The sequence below is a fragment of the Giraffa tippelskirchi genome, chromosome 7 (genome assembly GCF_054371585.1).
Source record: "Giraffa tippelskirchi isolate mGirTip1 chromosome 7, T2T-mGirTip1v1.2.pri, whole genome shotgun sequence".
Taxonomy (NCBI): Eukaryota; Metazoa; Chordata; class Mammalia; order Artiodactyla; family Giraffidae; genus Giraffa; species Giraffa tippelskirchi.
In genome coordinates, this window is record NC_137281.1 from 35,536,218 (window position 1) to 35,551,263 (window position 15,046).

General features: G+C 54.9%; 1 protein-coding gene across 14 annotated transcripts in view; it reads right to left on the bottom strand.

Annotated features, from left to right (window-relative positions):
• Positions 1-3,203: 3,203 nt before the first annotated feature.
• The window catches only part of ADGRG1 (adhesion G protein-coupled receptor G1), a 45,097-nt gene continuing 33,254 nt past the window's right edge, over positions 3,204-15,046 (bottom strand). For 11 of the 14 annotated variants that reach the window (XM_081512440.1, XM_081512428.1, XM_081512433.1 and 8 more), the window contains 11 exons: positions 14,897-15,029; positions 14,207-14,354; positions 13,438-13,569; positions 12,998-13,114; positions 12,729-12,774; positions 12,374-12,477; positions 11,514-11,632; positions 9,151-9,419; positions 7,740-7,848; positions 6,383-6,651; positions 3,204-4,806 (listed from right to left, as the gene is read on the bottom strand). In XM_081512440.1, coding sequence (XP_081368566.1) covers positions 4,676-4,806; positions 6,383-6,651; positions 7,740-7,848; positions 9,151-9,419; positions 11,514-11,632; positions 12,374-12,477; positions 12,729-12,774; positions 12,998-13,114; positions 13,438-13,569; positions 14,207-14,354; positions 14,897-15,029 — 1,577 coding nt within the window. In that variant the 3' untranslated portion in view covers positions 3,204-4,675. The remainder of the gene's footprint in view (positions 4,807-6,382; positions 6,652-7,739; positions 7,849-9,150; positions 9,420-11,513; positions 11,633-12,373; positions 12,478-12,728; positions 12,775-12,997; positions 13,115-13,437; positions 13,570-14,206; positions 14,355-14,896; positions 15,030-15,046) is intronic. The other 3 variants (XM_081512429.1, XM_081512441.1, XM_081512431.1) reach the window with 1 other exon arrangement.

The following is a 15,046-nucleotide window of genomic DNA, read 5'->3' on the forward strand; positions in this document are numbered from 1 at the left end:
GGGCCGTGTTGGGTGTGAGACAGGGCCTGTCACACGCCAGCCACGCAGCCCGGCTGTAGGGATGAAGATGAAGATGGGGAAAGAGTTCACACTCCCTCCTTCAGGCCTAGGATTTGAACAAGACCAAGGCTCAAGCCCAGGCCTGCTAGGGTCCTGGGAGGAGAGGAGGAGCCAAGCCTGGATGCCCCTGGGGCCACTCCCCTCCCCCACCCAGGAGATGGAATAACAGGAGAGATGTGAGTGAGGGCCCTGGGGCTTGGTCAGAGCGGGGCTGACGGGGCTGACGTCTGTCCTGGCCGCTTCCCTGCTGCCTGAGCTTGTGTGAGCTAACCTCTGCTCCGAGTTTCTTATGAGGCACAGGGAGGACTGGAGAGATGGGTAGGTCCGCCCAGCCCTGGCTTGTCTCTCTTTCCCCTTCTTCCCACGCAGTGTCCAGACAGGACTCAGCCTCTTGCTAGGCCCTCTGGGCCCTGGGAAGGTCGGGCCACGCAGCTGGCAGGTGGGAATCTGGCAGGACCCCAGGCACTTCCTCTGCAGGGAAGGCTGGGAGGGTGAATGGGAGCCACTGGCCTGCCCCTCCGCCCACCTCCCCCTGGATGGCCGCCTCCTCCCTTCCAGCCGCGGGTCAGGGCGAGGGCTCTGTGAACCATGACTGCTAGGTTCCACCCCTGGAGACCCACCTGGCACCTGGGGCTCCCAGAGGGACTCCCGGATGCCTTTTTGTAAAAAAGAGCCTGAGCCCTGCAGACCAGAACCCAGAGTGTGCAGCCCACCTGGGAAGAAGACAGGACGGGGGACTGGCAAAGTGATGAGGGAGGGTCTGGCAGAGCCAGAGCAGGAGCCGCCTCTCCTAGGCCCCATGGGGGCTGGAAGTTAGCCTGGAGCCATTTAGAGCCCTGGGGATTCCCAGGAAAACCTCCCCCTCCAGCCATCTCCCACCCTCGGCTTGTCCAAACGGCTCCAGATTTGGAGACTCCCGGTGCAATGCCTCTGGTACTCTGGACAGGCCCAGCCAACTCTCACCCCCTGTCTATTCCAGCCCATTTCCCACACAAAGAGGGAAACAAGACTGGTGGGACCAGTGGTCCTATTGTCCAAAGTCCCACAGCCCAGGGACATGCGTGGTAAGAACCATCTGGGTTGAGGAGCACCGTGGAGCTGTCAGGTGGCCCGTTCAGGGCTGTCACGAGAGGATGAGATCCAACCAGAAACCTGGTCCCCACGACCTGAGCTGGCCCCAGAACCAGACACTAGGTGCTCAAGAGAGTCCTTTCAAGTGGGAGAATTTGTTTGAGGGAGAGGGGCTGGGTCCCCCTTCCTACCCTCCCTGAAGATGGCTGGAGGTGTTTCCTAAGGTCTAGTCAAGTAATGTTGGTCCGAGAGACCCCCAGAGAGGTCCATGAGGGGAGATGGCCCTGATCTCTGTGCATCCCACCCAGATGCACAATCAGGACGACAGAGTGGGGGAGGAGGTCTGTCCTCTACCTTCGGGGGCTGGGGCGCAAGAGGAGCCCACCACTTGGAGAAAGGCAGAGGCAGAGGCTGATGGAAGTGGGTCTGGGCAGGTCCCCAAGATCCCACATTCAAGCCTGTCACATCACTGCCGGCCCATCCCTGGCTGCCAAGGCGCTTCACCCTGCTTCCTGTCCATCTCTGGAGGCCGTGCCTCTTTCCCCAGCCCATGTTCCTCCTGGAGCAGCCAGGACAGGAGGGAGGAGACTGTGGGGATGGAAAGCTCAGATGTGGGCCAGGGCTGGAGCTACACTGGACCTTTAGACACAAAGAGCCGTGATCAAACAAGACTGCTTCCAGTAACTGAAGGGGGATGAGAAGCTATTTGACCTGCCTCACCTGTGTCACAGGACAGAGAGGGGAGACTTGATGGGACAAGGTCGAAGGCAGTGATGGGAGAGAGGTCCAATCAGTTCATTCCTGCAGCCCACCCACTGCACACCAGTCAGTAAACTGGTTACATATGTCCTGTTGTAAGGCAGCATTTAACAGAAGGCTTCCCGTATGCTGCTTTTGGTCTTGCATAATTCCTTTGTTCCTCATTAGCACCTGAATACAGGCGCTAGAGGAACTGCACAGCAGTTCCTGGAATAATAGGAATTTATGCATCTCGTTCTATGGAAAGTAACCTCTCCATACGGTGAATAGCAGCCATTTACTACTCTTTTCCCTTCTGATATGGAAAGTAACTTTTACAATCCCCTCCCTTGAAAATGATTCTAGCCTCCAGCTTCCTGATTAACTTGTAAGATTTTTTTTTTTATCCCTGTCTCCGCTAAAAAGGGCTATCTTGTAAAAGAGTATATATATGCCCACAATATGTTGAATAAACGCCTTTGTTCCATCAGAGCACTGGTCCCCATGTCCTTCTTCATTTCTCTCTCTTTCTCTCTCTCTGTCCCCTTCAGGCTGCTCAGTCTCTTTTCTTCCTTCTTTCACTTTCTTATCGATCGACTCTGTACCCCCAAGTTCCAGTCCATTAAAGGACCCCAACATCCTGTGACCAGCCAAGGGCTGAATTTAGTCCTCAAATGTGCTTTCTTTGACCAGTGAATATTTTGGATTAGCCACGTTTTTTTTTTCATATTTATTATTTTTACTTAATTATGCGGCTGCGCCAGGTCTTAGTTGCTTCATGCGGGTTGAGAGATCTTTGATCGTCGTGCCAAGTGGCATCTTCAGTAGCAGCATGCAGGATTTTTTTAGTTGAGGCATGTGGGGTCTAGTTCCCTGACCAAGGATCAAACCCGGGCCCCCTAAACTGGGAGTGCGGAGTCTTAGCCACTGGACCACCAGGGAAGTCCGTAGTCAAAGTTTCTTAAATCAGGGGATTTTACACCAGCACAATCTGGATTTTTCCTCATAAAAGGCAGGTGTGGTCTGGCTACATGGGCCCTCATTCCTGCAAGGTGGTGATCGGCTTGAGCTGAGTAGCAACTGCACCCTCAGCGTGAGGCTTGTAACCTTCAGTCCCCCACTGACCCCACCACTTGCCACTGCCTCCCCAGTGCTGACACCCAGTTGCCATTTCTCCTCCCCCTTGCCCTGATAACATTTCCAGTAGATTTCTTTTATACATGGACGCCTTCTCTTGTTCATGTTTCTCCATTGTGCCCCACCCCCACCCCACCCCCATCAGTGACTCTTAATAGAAGCACAGAACAAAGTTCAGGAGGAAACGCCCCAAAATGTTTGCATTTGTTGGTTAGGTGACAACTGACTTTTATTTTCTTCTGTGTACTCTTCTACAGCTTCCAAATTCTCTACGATGAACACATACTTCTTTTTAATATCAAAAGACAAATGGACTGGTAATTACAAAGGAAATCCACCCCATCTTTAAGTCTGAAAGTGAAGTCGCTCAGTCGTGTCCGACTCTTTGCGACCCCATGGACTGTAGCCTACCAGGCTCCTCCGTCCATGGGATTTTCCAGGCAAGAGCACTGGAGCGGGTTGCCATTTCCTTCTCCCTTTAAGTCTGACAGCCTGATCAAATGTTGCTCTCCTGCAGGAAGTCTTCCTGGAATCCCAGCTAGGAGTGATGGTTCTCCCAACCCTGTGCCTGCAGCTCTAAGAGTTCTTGTGTTTATGCATGGTTCCTACACTAGACTGAGAACTCACAGAGGGGAACAACCAGGTCTGGCCATTCGTGTCCAACAGAATTAACTGTGACTAACTGTGGTGTGATAAAAACTGCCTGCAGGGGGCGCTAAGGGGGCACGTCAGGCTCTACCAGCATCATCAGGGGAGGCGTGTCTCAGTCTTTGGAGGGCTGGGGTGGAAACGATTTTGGACTGCGATGTTCCATAGTTCGTGAGGCAAGAGGGCTTCAGGAGAAGCTGTGGGCCCCTGTGAGGTGTGGGCTTGGCGGTGGTGAGCAAGGGTGATGCAGGGTTGGAGAGGCCCAGATGGAAAGATGGACCTAGCCCAGCCCAGAAATGTTTCTACTAAGCCTGAGTCGGGGGCAGGCAAAGGCCCACATAGTAAATCAAGGTTTACAGCAGGCACCAGGCGGCTCTTGGGAACCACTGCCCAAAATCCAGCGTTGGAATCAGGGACCTTGGGGCTGTGAGTGGAAGGCTAGGGAGGTCCTAGGAGAGGAAGGGAGGAGCAGGAAGGGGAGAGGGAGGGCTGGGGAGGCTGACAAAGGGGGAGGGCCCTGGGCTCAGAGGTAGGGAAGCTGTGCTCCTCCAGGGGTCTGGCTCAAAGCTCTGCCTCGACCCATTTTCCCTGCATGCCATCCTTAGGTTAAAATGACTGAGGCTACAGAGTATCCTCGTGGTGATCGCCAGAGATAGAGCAGCCATGGCACATTTCTGTCCTGGGCAGGAGCACAGGATCAAGGATGCCGCCAACCTCCAAGGTTCAAGTCCTGCAGACTCCCAACCCCCAGCTACAAGGGCCGGTCCAGTGGTAGTGCACTAAGACCAGCCTTCAGTCCCACTCCTGGGCCCCCTGCAATGGACCCAAGAGGCAAGTAGTCAGAAGGCCCAGCCTGGGAGTCTGGCTGCCATGGCAACAGCCCCATCCCTCCAAGGTCCTGGGGCCTTCTCATGTCTTCAGCTGACCCACCCAGGGCCAGGCCTGGCTGCAGGGGCCGCAGGCAGCAGTGAAGAGAGACAGGCGACTCTGCTTCTTCACACTGTCGGGGGGCGCTGGCGGCCTAGATGCGGCTGGACGAGGTGCTGCCCGAGCTGATGGGGAGCCTTGCACTGTCCGAGTTGCTCTTCAGAGGGGAGGGCCCACCCCGGGCCTGCAGGCGCATGGACCAGTACCAGAGGAAAATGAGGAAGCCTGTGGGCAGCAAGGGGGTACAGGGCTCAGAGGCTGGGGGCAGCCCCCCCCAACCCCACTCCCTTCCACTTTGACCCATGTCTGCCCACACCTCCCTCACAGGCTCCCCACACCGACTTGATCCTAGGAGTACTGACTCTGCGCCAGGCACTGGGCAACACTCTGTATATCATCTCACTTTATTCTCTCCAGGTCCCTTGAGACCAGGCCTCGTTATTATCATTCTGTTTTACAAACAGGGAGACTGAGGCCCAGGGAGATAAGGAGCTTGGCTGAGCCAGGAGTCCAGCAGCAGTGCTTGGGCTCTGGAGCCACTTGCTTAAGTATCAGGTGATAGTGTTTCTCCCCAAATAATACTACTGTGATTCAGCAGTAGCTCAGTAAATGCGTGAATTGATCAGCATCCTTACAGAGTTCCCTTCACTTCACAGATGAGAAAACAAAGGCTCACCCCCCTCACACCCAGCTCCCATTGCATGGGGACTCCATGGAGACCTTGCTTTCCCTGTTTTCCTGCCCAAGCCCTCCTCCCTACCCAACATGGTGAAAAACAAAGGTGTGTGTGTGTGTGTGTGTGTGAGAGATGTTGGGGGGGTGGGGGCAGAGGGGTGTAGGTAGAGCAGGAACAGACCCTCATGGCATCAAGCCAGGCCCCCACGATACAGCCCCTCTGCTCCTTCCCCCTTACCTCCTCCCCCTCATCTTCCCCCCAGCTCACTACCCCTTACGCAGATCCTCCTCAGGGTTCCTCCAACACACACCCTACTTCTAGCCTCAGGAACTTTGCTCATGCTTCTCCCTCTGCCTGGAGCCCTAGACCAGGTCTCCTCAGCCCGTAAGGTGCACCTGGGCATCTGTAACAAGGAGGACTCTGACTCAGCAGGTCTGGGGAGGGCCAGAGGCGGTGTCTGTAATAAGCTCCTGATGATGCTGATGCTGCTGATCCGAGAAACACCCTTGGAGTAATGGGACCCTTGATCTCTCTGTGGGTGGAGAGATCCACCTTTGTTTTTCACTATGCTGGATAGGAGGAGGACTTGGGCAGGAAAACAGGGAAGGCGAGGCCTCCATGGGGTCCCCATGCAACGGGGGTGGGGCCTGAGGGAGGTGAAGTGAAGGGCACTCTGGATCCATGGCTGGATCCTTCTGTTATCTTTGGATGTCTCCTAAACGGAGGGGCCTCCCCCTCCAAGTGTCCCCCAGCAGGCTCAGACTGTCTATCACCTTGCCCAGTATTACTTCCTTTCTCTCCCAGATGCCCTTTGATGCCTGTGGGCCTTGGTCTTGGTCTTCCCCACTAGAGATGAGCTCTGCGAAGCAAGGCTCTTGCCCGGCTAGTTCACAACTGGAGCACCAGGGCTTAACATAGAGTCTACACATAGTAGGTACTTGTCAGTACCTACTGTACAAATAGAGACATGTCAACTGTGGCCCAGAGGCCCCCACTTTATAAACGGGAAGGTTGAGGCCCAGAGAAGGGGAGGCTTCAGGTCATCTGCGTCAACTCATCTGTGGCCTGTTCTCTATGTATGGGCACCCTTTCTGGGCCAGGGTCTGGGGTCTTCTCCACAACTACCTTGGAAGGAGGTGATGATGCTGAAGAAGTAGAGGACAACAAGCTGGAAGGTGCCAGAAGCAAAGGAGAAGAAGACCAAGGCCCAGGGCAGGCCGAGGACCAGACTGAGGCCCAGCAGGGTCAGCACGTGGGGCCACTTCTGGGCATGTGGGCGCAGCCGCAGGATCTGCACCACCATGGTGCCCAGCATGGCCGTGTTGAACAGAAACACCAGGCTGAAGAGGCCCAGGTTGGTGACGTGGCTGACCAAGGAGTCCCGGATCCAGCACCTGTGGGCAAACTACAAAGGCTCAGGGCAAGGCCGGGCTCACATGGTGCTTCCTGAGCTGTGGGCAAGCACCATGGTGAGCCCCAGTTACAGGGCAGTTACTTGAGACACCGCCGATTCAAGGGTGAAAAAGTCACTCTTCTTTCAACCATCCTATATTCCTTCTCTTCTTTCAACCATCCTATATTCCTTCTCTATAGTCAAGAGAAAGGCTCGGTTTGCTAATATGTTTTTAACACTTTTAACACTTGCTAGTCTCCCTTTTCAAAAAGAGTCAGACTTAGGCTCACTGCTTTCATCAAGAATTTAGTAGCAGGGTTTTCTTGTTCCTGAGTTTGCTTTCATGACTATTCACTGTTTATGACAAGTAATGCTGATTTTCCATTTATGTGTAATATGACTTTTTTTAAAAAAAAAAAACAACATTTAACAAGCCAGAAGATTTAAAGAAAAAAATTAAACAATAATAATACGGATGATACAAAGTAAGGCAAAAATCACAAGATTATGATGCAAAAAACTGAAATTTTTAAAACACTAATGGAATGGAAAGGATTCCTTCCTAGCCTAGGGCTCAGGAGCTCTGGATTCTAGTCTAAGTTCAGAGGGACTCACAGGCCAGGCCTGGCCACCACCAGCCTGGGTGAATTAGCTGAATGTAGGACTGGATTTCAGCCCATTTCACCTCCTGGTTGGGTACCTTTGAGCAGGGTGGTGTGGATCCCTGCCTTCTCTGGGACTCAGTCTTTCTCTTTCCATGGGGAGGGAGATAGAAGTGTGCAGCAAAGGAACATGCTAGAGGTTCATTGGCTCCAGCCAAGACTCCCACACACAAGTGGGGAAACTGAGGCCCAGAGAGGGGCCAGGACCCATGCAAGGTTATCTGGCAAGTGAGTGGCAGATCCAGGCCTGTTCTCACCCTCCCGGAGAGAAGCATTGCCCTTAGCCCAGAGCTCCAGCCAAGGCCAGGTCAGTACCTCCAGCACCCGGCACCCAAGAGTCTCCTGGTGAGTGTGACCTGGGCCCAGGATGCTCTGACTTCTGCATCATGAGGACCACACTTCTGCCCCCACTGCACAAGCCACTCACATGGAAGGGTAGATGACACTCTCAGGGGTCTTCTGCACAGCAAGGATGATGTGACCATAGTTGTTCACGTCCACCAGTGCCACCAGCATCACCAGGAAAATGGGGAAGCCTGTGGACAACAAAGCAGGGAGCTCCGTCTCCCACCTTCCCAGGTCTGCCCTCCCCTCCCCTCTGGTGAGCCCTCCTCCTCTCACCTTCCCTCTGGGACCTGTGCTCCCAGACCCCAGCCCGCTCCCCCTGGGGCAAGTCCTCCAAGCTCGGGCCCTCCCTTCTCTATTCCAGTTCTGGTTTCCCAAGTTGTGTCCAACTCTTGCGACCCCATGGATTGTAGCCTGCCAGGCTCCTCTGTCCATGGGATTTCCCAGGCAAGAATACTGGAGTGGGTTGCCATTTCCTTCTCCAGGGGATCTTCCTGACCCAGGAATTGAACCTGGGTCTTCTGCATTGCAGGCAGATTTTTTTACCAACTGAGCTGTGAAGGAAGCCCCTGGTTTCCCAAAGGGGGGCCTATTTCCCCTGACCTAACCCCTGCCCCCTCACCATTCTGGGAGGCCCTAAGGGAAAAGGCCAGCAGGTCCCTGCTTGGGGGCTGGATGTCACAGGAGAAATGGGAGAAGCAGACATTGGTGGGGTAGAGGACAGTTCACTGGGGGACATCTAGAGTTATGCCCCAATGGGATATCTATTCTGGGCCTTGACTCTGTCTGTGAGGTGGAGACTGAGAGCTCCCTGGAAGGGCTGCCCACCATTAAACACCTGGATTTTGACAAACAGCCAACTCTGAGGGTATTTCATATACATCAGTGATATGAACCAAGAAGGAACCAAATGAAAAATATGGGATCAGGTTGGGATCAGGGACATGTGGAGGTTGATGGGCCTGTGCAGTGATCAAAAGGACTTGTGGTGTGTGCCCCCAGGCCTCAGGTCTGACGAAAGAGAGGTTGGGCCATAGATGAATTGGGTTGCTATTGGCTAAGAACAAATGCCAGAGCCATTGGGAATCTGTTATCTGAGGTTCATCAGGATCCACAGTCTGGGCCACCACCAGCCTAGGTGAATTATGTGAGGACTGGTTTAAGCCCCACTCATCCACGACTGGGTGCCTTTGAGCAGTGCACAGCCCACACATCCGTACATGGTGGCTCTGTCTGCAAATCCCACTTGTAAAACAGAGATGAAGAGAATATGTAAGCATTTATTGGAGACAGGGCTCATCACCTCATCCTCCTAAAGAGGACCTTGATCCAGCCAAGGTAAAGAACCCCTGAGGATGGGTGAGTGAAGGAAGCAGTGAGGGAATAATAAGAAGGGTTGGCGGAGAATTAGAACGAAGTGCCCACCTTTCGTCAAAAGCCAAGAGGAAGAGGCAGGTCTGGGGGGAACCCACAAACCCCCTCCACTAACTTACCCCAGCCCACGATGCTCAGCTTGAGCAGGTAGCCTGGGACATAGGTGCCGAAGACCTCAACCACAAGTCGGTAGAGGTTGTAGCCCTCGAGGCCCATCCAGCAGAGGCAGGCGAGCAGAGAGAAGTGCAGGAAGATGGCGCTGGCACGGCAGGCAGCCTCAGAGCCTGACAAGGCCACCGGCTCGCTGAGCAGGAAGCTTACGTCCAGCAGGAAGACGGCCAGGAGCAGGTTCATGTGCACCTTGATGGTGTAATCCCTGGATTTCCTCCTGCACAGGTGAGGGGTGGGCAGACAGGGTCACTCTGGTGGTCAGTGTGGGAAGGCGGGGAGGTGGGAGTGGGGGTGGGAGTGGGAGTGGGAGTGGGAGGGCCCGTCCGCCCCCTCCTCGTCCTCCAGGCAGCCTTCCCAGACTACACACACACACACACACACACACACACACACACACACACACGTGCGTGCGCTTCCTATCCTACTCTTGTGGCTGCAGCCAGGCTCTTGCCCACCTGTCCCTCTGTACCTACCCAGTACCCAGCACCTACAGGCTCCGGCACCGTGTGTGCATTTAACAGCAGCCTCAGCTAGGCACAGATGCTCCAATCAACACAGACACAATCATCAACCAGATGCTCCCAAAGTCAGAAGGGAAAGACTGGAATTTTTGCTGTTTTGGAGAATCCATGCCACCCACATTCCATGTCTGTGTCTGTCTGCACACTGTACATCTGTGAGCACAGGCTGTGTGTGCCTGGATCCTTGAGTCTGAAAGTCTGTGTGTGCATGCTCTGCCCCCATCCTGAGATACTATGTGGTCCAGGGCACTGTCAGCCTTTCTGCCCCGGATGTGCCCTGCCTGGCACCATCCACTGCCTGTCCCAGAGGGCGCAGAGCCCCTGCCATCCTGGATTTCCATGCCTGCCCTGCCCCTCACACAAGAAACCACTATTGGCTGGCCCCACCCCCTCACCCTCAGTTTACTCATCTGTGAAGTGGGAGGACCGGCCCCCCTCAAGGGGGGGATGAGGGTTACACTGATATAAAGTACCCGGCACAGATAAGATGCTCAGTCCTGAAGGGTTCCCATCCCTGTGTCCTGGGGCACTTTTGTGATTAGTGGGCTGGGGGGGGGCTTGTGCCCCCACTCCTGGCCCTCCACTAAGCCTGCCAGCCGTCTCTCTTCATCACCGACTCCAACCCACCACGTGTGCATCTACGACCACGCTTGCATATGGCTCCACCCTCCCCTCCTCCCCACAAGGACAGTGAGCACACTCCCGATGTTACTCCAGAACTAAGGCTGTCTCCCCTCTACCCCAATGGCTCCAGGCACCAACTGCAGGTGGACTTCAGTTTAGGCAAAGCCCAGCTCTGACAATCCAGACCCCATACACAAGCCTGTCTGAGGTTGGGGGAGGCACTCTTCACTCTGCCAAAGGTGACCTCTTCTCTCCTCAGGCACCCAAACGACCAGGGTGACAGGTTCCTCCATGGAGCCAGGAGGCCGAGCCTCAAAACAGACACCAGGGAATGGGGCTGGAGATAACCCTGGAGGCTCTGCCTGTCCACAGAGGCCACAGCCAGACAGCTCAGTAACTGGGGCCCTGTGGGCCTGGAGCCTGCCTGCTTCGGTTCAAGCCTGCTTCTGCCGCTTCTGTGTTGTGTGATCTCGGTCAGGTCACTTACCCTCTCTGAGCACTCTTTCATAGGACCCTTGTGAGGATGAACCCAGTTCACGTATATAAAGCACTTAGAACAGGGTGTGGCCATAGCTGATTCATGTCAATGTATGGCAAAAACCACTACAATATTGTAAAGTAATTAGCCTCCAATTAAAATAAACAAATTTTTTAAAAAAAGAAAAAATTGCACTAAAAAAAAATTGCAAATCTTTGAGTAGCCTTTAAGCAAATAAAGTATTGAAATGCATTTAAAACAGAGGAAAACAATGGGATATTTAAAATAAAAGAATGTATTCTATATGCTCAAAAAAAAAAAAAGAAGAGGGTGTGGCATGTGGGAAGCTTGATGTAATTGTTCACCATTATCATCACCAGCATCATCATATTACTATATGCCCCCAGTGGAATCACATCTGGTTCCAAAGACAGGAATCTAGATTCTTACATCAACTCGCCCAATTGGCAGCTAATATAAACTGTCAGTGTGATGTTACCCAAACAGCACAGATCTGAGGAGGGAAGATCAGCTGAGCGAACCTCCCAGGGCTCCCACAAACCACACACACCTGTCAGGGTCAGTCAGGCCAATCTCCAGGGTGGGTCTCCCTGATTGTGGGGCCCCAGCTCAGGGGCCTGGAATGGAGGCTGTCCCTACCCCTTTCCCTCCCAGCCCCAGGCCCTACCTAGAGCAGAGGTAGGCGGCAATGGTGAGGACGCAGGCCAGGGCGGAGATGACGCAGCCCACGTAGGAGAGGAGGGTCAGATAGTGCTTGTGTGCGGCGTCCACCTCCACGGAGGCAACCTGGGGCCACAGGGCAGGTCGGGGTTGGCCTCAGTGCTGAGGGTTTGCCAAGATGGAGGGCTGACCCATGGTCCCTGGAGGGCCTTGGGCATCTATGAGCCACTCTTGCCCCGCAGTGGAGCAGAGTGTGGGCCCATGAGTGCATTTTTTCACATTCTCATATGGATCCCTGTCCCCACCAAGGTCCAGAGGCCTCCACCAGAGAATCCCTTTTCTGTCCTGGCACTATGTTCTAGAACACTCAACTCAGAAATAAGTCTCCTGTGAGGGAGTCAGCTCCCAATACCCAGAGAGCACCAGAGGACTACTCTGGTCCCTCAGATGCTGGTCCCTCGGATGCTGGGTCCTAAAATTCTGGGAGAATGAATGTAGGACACAAAGAGATCTTGGGGAGGTGCCAAAGTCCACCACAAGGGCCTCTGCATTGGGCCTCAGCATCCCCTCGAAGTTTCTATAGAAACACAGTCCTGCCCCCACCCCAGCCCTGTAGGATCAGAATCCTAGGTTAGGACCAGGAACCTGCGTTTGTATCATGCACCCAAATTTGGGGGTAAAGAGCTTCAAAGACATTTTACTTACTAGTAGCTGTGTGACCTTGGGTAAATTGCCTAACCTCTCTGAGCCTCAGTTTCCTTATCGATAAAATGGGACAACAACAGGAGTCATCTTGAGGCTTGTTGTGAGGAATGAATGACATATATGTGAGAAGCGGCAGCAGTGGGACAGGAGGGGGTCACGTACCATCAGTACCGCAAAGTAGGTCAGGTGGTTGCAGCGGCAAGATGTCTGTGTCTCTCTCCTGACGGTCTCACACCCCTCATCGCTCCAGCTCCCCGGGCTGCTCGCTGAGGAAGGGCCAGCATGAGGCTCTGAGATCAACCCCCACTGTTGCCCCCAGTACCCCACAAGGGCATGAATGCATCCCCCTTCTGAGCTTTTGCTTCCCTCAGCAGGTCCCTAACCTGCCATCACTCCCTCTTCAAAGCCACCTTCTTCCAGGAAGCCCTCTTTGATTAACTCCATCTACCCCACTCTCTAGGACCCCCACTACCTGCCTCCAGGTACCTGCCCAGCTCAGAGCCCCCTCCACACTCACATGTCAGGTCTTCAACCCAGAATACACACTGCAGAGTCACGTTCTTCTGTAGAGACAAGAAAGAAGGGGTGGGCCCTGTGACAGTCTACTCCTTTCCAGCCAGGCTGAGGGAGCCAGTGCCAGGGCCCCACCCTATTTCAACCTGACTGGACAATGCCCTCAGCCAGTCAATCATTTTGTTAAAGGTGAGTAGTTCAGAAAAGAGGAGGGACAGGAGGACACGGGCAAACAGGGACTCTTGTCCCGTGGGTTGCTTGGTTCACACTCACCGGCTGTGGTTGGTGCTGGAAGGTGAGCACCACGGGCTCCGAGAGGTTGGCCACTTTGGTGTTCTGCACAACAATACCCAAGACCTTCTCTCCCAAGACCTGGCTGGAATTCTTGTCCTAGATATAAGGGGTATGGAGAAGGGGGGGGGGGGGCTCAGGACTGAGAAGAAGAGTACACTCTTGTCTCTGCTCAGTACATTGCTCCCAGATTTTGAGTCTCCCTCTGGAAGCAATTCTTGCATAAATAGTCATTTACACCATAGTAAGAATAACAGCATTTAGCCCTTTCCCAGCTCTAAATCTCATGCATGTTGCCATCTGATTTCTGTCTTTACAAGGACTGTTGGAGGAGAGGGCTACCTTCCATGCCTACCTTCCATCTCTCTGTCAGACAGAAGCTGCTTTCCCCAAGGGAGGGCACAAGGACAACCACCCCCTACCTGGAACAGAGCTTGGCTGCTGAAGTCCACCAGGAGGAGTCTCTTCTCAGCTTCCTGCCTCTTGCCCTTGTTCGTCTGGAAGAGCACGCCGGGCAGCAGCACCGAATACTCCAGGATCTCACTCTGCTCCTCCTGCAGACCAGAGGACCCGCTGGGGCTCAGTCAGAAGTGGACCTCCAGGTCCCCGCCATGTCCCCCCAGCACGCGCCTTCCTGCTTGCTGCCATCTCTAGGCCCACCTCCTTCATGAAGCCAGGCCAGACTCACAACAACCCCGCTCACTCCTCCTTTCCTTGGCACAAGTGCTGGCTAGGGAGTCTTGCGGTTAGAGCCCAGGGGGTAAGGGCCTGGGAGAATCATGGGGTATTCCGGTGTCTGGGTGTCAGACACTGACCCTGCCTGTGGCCCCTTGGTATGCTGGGGGATATGAAGGGTGGGGGGGTAGCCGCCCCTCCCCGCAACCAGGCCCATCAAGGGGCAGGCTGACTACAGGGCTGAAGGCACAGGCGTTTTGGTACCGGTTGTCGGTCCACAGGGATGTGTCCCAGGAGCCCCCGGTGCAGGGACCAGGCCCCTCCCTCACTCTGTCCCCACTGCTGTGACCTGAAGGGTCCTCAATGCTACCAGGTCTGGGCCTGAGGCCTTCCTCATGAGCACAGAGCGGGCTCCGGAGGAGGCGGTGGCGGGGGGTGGGGGGGTGGGAGGGGGGTGGGAGCGCTCACAGCCTCTACATCTGCTTCCTGCCCTGGCTACCAATCCTGACCCCTGACCTCCCGGCAGGAGTGGATGTGCAGGTCCTGCGGGCTGAAGGAGGGCTGGAGCTTCCACACCGTGGCGTTGACCTGTTCCTCCTCGAAGGACACCATGTCTCCTGTGAAGTTCACAGAGGCCAGCTTCGACTCCAGGCTCTGCAGCTGCCTGGAAGCAGGGGAGAGAGAGGAGGGGATGACTGCTGGGGGTGAGGGGCAGATCCAGGTAGGTCAGCGGGCAGGAAGACAGAGGGAGCAGAGAGGCGACTCAGGCTGATACACAGGAAAGAGTGTGGGGCCCGACAGAGTGACCTGCGGGGGTGATGCGGAGGAAACCAGGGCCTCAGCACAAACAGGAAAGGAGCGGGGTGGGGTCCTATCCTCAGACTCAGCCACCAGGTTCTGGGCCGAGTTCTGCCTGGACCGACCCACTTTGTGCCGCCGGGCAGCCCTGCCCATCTCTGGGCCTCAGTCTGCTGAGCTGTAAAATGGGTCAATCCTCTTCCCTCATTGGTGGAGAGGAGGTCTTGGGTGCTGGTAAGAGAGACTTTTTTTTTCTGACTCAGGCAGGTCAGGGGGCTTGGCCTGTGGGACTGAATCGAGATGGAGACCAAGGGGAGGTCTCCATGGTCTCCCACTCCAAATCCCTGCCACTTCAGGGTCTGGGGGAGCCTCCTCCTCACTCCTCACACTCTGCAGACCCACACTTACTGGCCCATGGGGGTGAAGGGGGGCCTCCTTGAGGTCTTCTGGGGATGCTTCAGAAACTGGCTGAGCCGCTGGAGGTCCCTTTTCAGCTCACATATGTCCACCGAGGCACTGTGGGAGGCCTTGTGGGAGGGATCTGGGGGAGAGGGACAG